Here is a 7258-nt window from a genome sequence, read left to right on the forward strand (position 1 = left end):
TCTCCTCCCTGGCAGCCCTCTTGAGGTCTCCCTGAGCGTGTTACAGGGGACAGTCGGAGGGCTCACTGTGCCGGGAGGAGCCTCGTCATTGCTCTCTGCAAGGCTTCCTTCAGCTCCCTGTTCCTCATGCTGTAGATCAAGGGGTTCAGCACCGGGGTGATGAATGTGTAAACCACAGACACCACCCGGCCCCTCTCTGGAGAGTAGCTGGAACTGGGGCACAGGTAGATGACACTCGTACACCCGTACTGCAGGAGGACCACGGTCAGGTGGGAGGAGCAGGTGGAGAAGGCCTTGTGCCTCCCCTCTGCAGAGCGCATCTTCAGGATGGCGGCCACGATGAAGACGTAAGACAGAGTGATGAGCAGGGAGGGGACGGTGAGCACAATGACACTGACCACGAACAGGGTGACCTCGTGGACGTGGGTGTCGGCACAGGCCAGCCTCATGACCGGGAGGACATCGCAGTAAAACAGGCTGATCTCCTTGCTGCTGCAGAAGGGCAGCCGGAAGATGAGCACCGTCAGCTGCGTGGCCAAGGTGAAGCCCAGCACGAGAGACCCGACGGCCAGCTGGACGCACGAGCGCCAGCTCATGATGCGGGTGTAGCGCAGAGGGTGGCAGATGGCCACAAACCGGTCATAGGCCATGACGGCCAGCAGGATGCAGTCGGCACTGCCCAGGAAGATAAAGAAAAACATCTGGGTGCCACAGCCTGGCAGGGAGATGAGGGCTCTCTCTGTGGACAGGACGCTGGCCAGGGTCGGAGGGGCGATGGTGGAAGAGTAGAAGACCTCCAGAGCTGCCAGGTTGGCCAGGAAGAAGTACATGGGGGTGTGGAGACACCGATTCATGCAGACGGTGAGGAAAACGGAGACGTTTCCACTGATGCTGACCAGGAACATGACGAGAAAGGTCACAAAAATCAGCATCTGCACCTCGGGGCGTCTGGAGAAGGGGCGGAAGTGGAAGTGAATCATCCCGGTTTGGTTTGCTTCCTCCATGTGTTCAACGCAGCGGGCCTGCTGATGACTCAGGCACTGCCCCTGAGGATAGATGGGTGTCAGGACCAGACCTCAATGTCTTCACCAATAAAGACGGCACAGTCTTCTTAAGAACCTTAGGAGGCTAAATGTGCTGGGTCCCTAACAAGCTCTGATGAATGCTGGTGATCATGAAATCACTCTGCTTCCACCTCTTCAAGATCCCCTTGATGCTTCCAGTTTCCCCAAATAAGTCTCCTTTGGGCTCTGTTCTCCGTCCCATCTAACAAAGATGTCTGACACATCTCTTTCACCAGTGCTCAACGTTTTTAGTTCCTTGGACCTTTCTCAGTACTAATACCTATTGTCATATCCCCTGTCTCTAATCCTAGCTGGTCATGACTGAAAAAGATCACAAACTCTGTTCCTGGTGCCACAGCACATATCGCATGGCATTATCAACCCCAACGCTTTCCCCAGGCCTCTGAGTTGGCTCCCCTTTCTGGCCCTCACCAAGGCTGGAGCAAACTTCCCTCATCTCTTCAAGTCCTCTCTTCTATCACCTCCTTCACTGATGCTCCAGCCTCCAATTTCAAAGAAAGAAAGAAAGAAAGAACAGAAGTCCCTGGAGCAGCTCATGATCATTCTCACCAGCTCTGGGCCTCCAGCGTTCTCTGCATACCCAGGTGCCCATCACACATTCCCTGGTGCCCCCTATGGAAGGGTCCCTTCTCCTTGGCACAAATAATGGCCTCAACCCTCCTGGGTCCTCTGGGGTCCTGCTCCACAGGTTCACTGCTCAAGCTCTAACATCTACCACTGCCCCCCACTCTAGAGCACCCTTAGCTACCCCAGTATAAAGAAGTTGCCTTCAGGGTTAGACCATCCTCCCATCTCCTCCCATAATGGACGTCTCCTGTCCTTTATCATGAGCAGTGTGCATCCCATCTTATCCCTCCAACTCCCTGCGACCACTTTAATGGAGACTACCAAGGACTTCCAAATTCCTGACCCTAATGGTCTGACTTTGTCTTTGTTACATTTACACCTAGTGGCCACTCTCTCTTCCTGGAAATTCCTCATCCCTTGGCTTTGTGATGTTTTTCTATCCTCTGGACACTCCATTCCCATGCTTTGGAGAGGTTGCGCTTCCTGTGGGTGATTCACAAAAGGAAGGTTTTGCTGGTTATGCACCAGTTGCCCCCAGATCCATTCTCTGCCCCGCTCTGCCTGGACCCCACGTATTACATTACTGGGGCTCCCTCACTCTCTGGCTTCTGGTTGGACAGGAACAGGCAGAAGAATGAAGAGAGGCAGGGTATTTATCCCATGCCACCTCCTCTTCCCCATGGGTTCTATGATCACAATTCTGAGTGGTTGGCCTGTCTCCCATAATACCAGGTACAACTGGGCTCAGTACCACTGTTGTCTCACCTGGTCACTTCCACCATTGCTAGCCCTGAGTGCCTCACAACTCCTGGAATGTTTCATGAATTCTGCCCTCACCCCTGTCAATAGTCCCCAAACTAGACACCTGTTCACAGTTAGTTACATTCAGCTGGTTTTAACAAATAATTATTTAATGCTTAAAGGAAAAAAATCTTGTGTTTTAATTTATTTTGGAATCTCTCGTGTGTAGTGATTTACACCTATATCCCAGCACCTCCAGAGACTGAGGCCAGAGGATCACAAGTTGAAGGTCAACCTGGGCAACGTAGAGAGACCCTGTCTCAAATTAAAAAAATAAAAAGGATTGTGACTGTAGCTCAGTGGTACAGTGTCCCTGGGTTCAATCCCCAGTACAAAAATAAATAAATACAATCTGCTTTTCTACAAGCACATGTGGTGTGCACCTAGTATTAAAATTGCTTTGTCTTAAAATTGAGCGTGAGGATGTTAAAAATACATTGTGAAGAAGACTGCTTATCTCATACTGAAGATACTGCAGCTGAAAAGTACTAGTGTGATACTTAAAACTTAAATGACCAAAACCCTCCAACTTTGAAGCTGAAGAAGGTAAACTTCTCCATTTTTGCAGTACAAGTTGTGGAATCTCTTATTTATCAGGCTATTTCTACTGATGAAGTACTTCAGACTGGGGAGGGAAACTGTTTTTATTTGCCTGATTCAGGTGTCTGAGAAACAGATTTCTCTGTTCTCCTTGACTGCAATGGAACAACTTTAACAGGGTTTTGGCATTTCCTTTCCTTTATAAAACATGCTCAGCGAACTGCACCAGTGAACTACAGTTTGGTAAATTGTTATGTTAACAATTATGACATCTGCAATGTTTTATAAAGTAACTAATTTAATAAAAAAAATCTTCTTTTCTAGTTTTCTTTCCTTTCCACTACCTACGGTTGGTAGAAATGAATTTCTGAGCAAGTTTATATAGTATCTAAAACAAATTAGACTCACAAAAGCAAATACATCACACACACACACACACACACACACACACACACACACACACATATGCACAAGCATACAGCCTGCACACACCCCGTCTCCTGGAGGAGCCTAAACAGACCCTTGTCCTGTTCTAATGAGTAAACACTTGTTTTAAGCAGTTTGGGGTGTTATTTTAAAATACCGTAGACTGGGTGGCTTAGACAAGACCTTCATTGCTCACAGTTCTGGAGGCCAGGAAGTCCAAGTTGAAGGTGCTACAGACTTGGCTCTTAGTGGGAGCCCTCATCCTGAACGGCAGATGGCTGCCTGGCCGGGAAAGGAAGCTGTAGCGTCTTTCCCCTTCGAGGAGGACACTAATCCCTTCATGGGACATTCACTCTCACGACTTCATCTGAACCTGATCACTTCCCACAGGTCCCACTTCCTCAGACCATCACATTGGAGAGCTGCAGTTTTAACATGGAAGTTTGAGCAGGTGGGACCACAACATACTTCACATGCCACGATAGGTGGAAAAAATTATTTGGTGCTTTGCACCTGAGGTGAGAAGATCACCTCCAAAAGAACGCATGTTTGTTCTAGTCAGAGCTGAAGCTACACCATGACCTTTGCACTTAAGTCATCGTTGCTTCTCCTCAAAGGAATAAGGCAAGCTTACCATTCCTGCTAATGGTCGGTCTCCTTTCAATGCTAGCTCTCACTGCCCAGTTTATAAGGATTTTTTTTTTTTTTTTTTCTAAATGCTTCTGCCCCGGTGCTGTCATGATGATGCAGAGGGTCTTGGCATGGCCTTACCTGGGTAAGTGGGTAGAATATGGGCTGCATCACGGCAGGTCAATTTTCATCTGGAAGTTTCTAAGAGTCTGTTGTTCCTTTCCTGGAAACAGCAGCAGGAGCCCGCTTCCTCTCTCCGTCTCACTATTATCACTAACACGGCGCCGTGTTCACTTCTGTGCTCGCTTCTTTGTAACTGTCCCCTCCATGCCTCCATGGTCTCCACGCTCCATGGGGCAGCCACTGACTTCACTGCACACTCACTAACGGCCAGGACCCACACCAGTACCTGGCACTTTATCATTACGCACTGACAAACACTGAGGTTTTATGGAGTGAGATGAGCAGCACCAGTGACTCATATCAGTACTTTCAAACTAGAAAAGATGATCTTTATTGTGTAACTCTGATGCTACTGGAGCAGTCCCTTTCTGAAGAGGGAACCAGCAACATGCTAGGAGAGTTTTAAAATGTTTTATGCACCAAAGCAATACTCCACATTAAAAGTTGTCCTGACTAAACTGTCCAGAACATGAACCCAAACGCATTAAGATGTGTGCAGTACAATTTAACAGTTTTTCTATAAAGGAAACTAACAAAAATGTTTGAGGCAATCGTGGAATATTCACATGATCGGCAGTTGCGTTACCATTAGAACTGTTAGACTTAAGAGGCTTAATGAAGTAAGACCTGATAATGTGGCACATAGGGTGTCGGCAATTATGTCATGGCTCTAAGAGGAGACCAGCCATCAATACTGAGCAGCATTTCGGAGAGAATTAGGAGATTGACATTTTCTTTAGAGTTTTCTCTGGTTTTCAAATTTTCTGTAACGAACACTTATTTTTTCAACTACAGCAGTGTTATCCACTTTTTAAACTCCTATTTGAGAGGGTACAAAGCAAGTGACATCAACATCTCAGTAAGGGCATGACTGTTAATTGTCAGAACCAGCATTAACATGTAGATAGGGCCACAAGACCTTGATGAGGATGAGAAAATGGTACCATCCAAGCTGCTTGTAATGTCACTTCCACCCCTCCCTCCTTCCTCGCTCTCTTTCTTCTTCGGCCTTAACTCTTCTTTAAATGAACTTTTTGAAGTTCAATTCACCACTGCAGCCTTTGAGATCTTGTGAAGAATTCAAATCCCTCACTCCAAAATACCATTGTTTCTCTGTGGTCATCTGCAAATATAATGAACTGCTCCCCCAGGCTCACCGTGCACATTGGACCATAGCTCCAGGAAGCCATGTCCCTTACATGGACTTCTCTAGAGAGTCAGCCAGATTTTCTTCAGAACATCAACAAGTCTTCAAGTAAGTTTCAATATGAGAAAATGTTTTCTGTGTAGAATGTCTGGAATGCTTAAAAAACCTCAGTGAATTCCATTTCTTTAAACCAGCACATTGCTTAGAGAAGGGGTGTGTTGGGCTGGTGATATGGCTCAGTTGGTAGAGGGCTTGCCTTGCAAGCACTAAGGCCCTGGGTTCGATACCCAGCACCAAAAAAAAAAAAAAAAAAAAAAAAAAGAGAGAGAGGGAGAGGGAGAGAGAAAAGGGGTGGGTTCCTGAGTTCTCAACACACTCCCCCAAACTTCATCCCCCCACATACATTCCTCTCTCTGAATGGACACACAAATGTCATCCTTCTTGACCATGAATGCTACATGTTTCCCTTTTTGCCTGAGCTGCTAGGAAGCCCAATGCTAATGAATAATCCTCAGTCCCAATTTACACATAAAATAGATGTCTCCATTTGTTTTTAATTTTTCCTTTTTATTCAATGCAGTTGATTTGGATCTTGGAGTATTATTATAAGATATTTTACTTTTAGGAGCAAAGTATAATAAATATACAAATAAAAAGTTATTCTTGCCTTTTTTGTCTTCATCTAACACATTGGTGAGTGAGTGAGAAATGTCCCCACTCTCCACTCTCAAGCACACTCCTCCTCTCAGGTCTTCTCAGTGGGATAAAGGGTCAATGCTGGGAGCTTCTGATGCAGTCGGTGGCCCCTTCCCTGTGCACCTACGCTGCCTCTGCTGCTGTGCAGTTGCTTGCTACTTCAAATTGGGGTAGTAAAGTCTGGGTCTCTTCCTACCCAGAAAATAGCAACCCTCAGAAATGTGCCATCCTCTGATAGGTCACTGTTGTGGTGACAGATTACCTCCACAGGCTTGTCCAACATCTGTGCAGACAGCCCTTCCTTTCCCAGAAAAGGCTGGGGTGTGTGACTTAGAAAATTCATTAGATTACAGGATATTGGCTGGGCTTCCTAACATATACTCCTGCGAGAGAGGGCAGACACCCCTTTCTAACTACCCATAGGCAACCTAGAAAATGGGTCCATTTCCAGGGAGAGGCAGAGCTGTCCTCTCGTCCTCAGCAGGGAACGTCTGCTCCTCTCAGTGACATTACTAATTGGCATTAGTAGTGACACTCACTAGCTCCAGGAGGTTAACCTGCTGCCCCCACCCTGTGTGACTCAACACCAGGGGCCCCTCCCACGGTCAGGAAATGCCAGGGAGGAGCATTCCTGGCCATCCCCCAGGCTCCAGAGCACACAGCACTCCGTGGGCAGGTCCCCCCGCTGCCCAGAGGGGCTGCAGCCACATCCTTACCTGAGACTGAGCAAAACCCAAGGTTGATCATCTTCTCACCGTCTTGGGAACCATGGAGCTGATTCTCTGAGAAACCACCTTCCCTGAGAACAGCACACATTTAGACACGGTCACCCTTCCCTGCTGCCCCTTCATAGGGGAAGAGTGCCAGACCTGGGGACCTGCACACTCGGAACTCTGGGCCTCACCCTGCATCTCGATGCTGGAGAATTCCCTGCCCACCCCGACTACCCCAGGGGGCTGACTTGGCTTTCAACTGGACCATCCCCAGTAGGACTTTGAACACAAACAGGAATTGTTCAGGGACACGACATTCTAAGCTGTTTTAATTGCCACTAGCCTTTGCTGCACTTTAATCATTGCTTATTTTAATCATTGCTTACATTTTTATTCTCCAAGTTTAAAGTAGTTTGGCGAGATAGTAACAGGTGTTTGTGAATGGCACCAAAGGAAATATTTGACAGTAC

The 7258-nt window shown here is 47.3% G+C and overlaps 1 protein-coding gene across 1 annotated transcript; it reads right to left on the reverse strand.

Moving 5' to 3' along the window:
- Positions 1-53: 53 nt before the first annotated feature.
- Positions 54-6874, reverse strand: LOC306638967 (olfactory receptor 10V1-like). The gene is made up of 2 exons (XM_079102417.1): positions 6792-6874; positions 54-1046 (listed from the first exon to the last, which is right to left on the reverse strand). The coding sequence occupies exon 2, from the start codon at positions 1002-1004 to the stop codon at positions 63-65; it is 942 nt and encodes a 313-aa protein (XP_078958543.1). The 5' UTR covers positions 1005-1046; positions 6792-6874; the 3' UTR covers positions 54-62.
- Positions 6875-7258: the final 384 nt, after the last annotated feature.

This window comes from Sciurus vulgaris, assembly GCF_902686455.1.
Source record: "Sciurus vulgaris genome assembly, chromosome: 11".
NCBI classification, from domain to species: domain Eukaryota; kingdom Metazoa; phylum Chordata; class Mammalia; order Rodentia; family Sciuridae; genus Sciurus; species Sciurus vulgaris.

Excerpts from the sequence above, each read along its gene's own strand:
- LOC306638967 (XM_079102417.1), bottom strand. The coding sequence starts at position 1,004 with ATGGAGGAAGCAAACCAAACCGGGATGATTCACTTCCACTTCCGCCCC.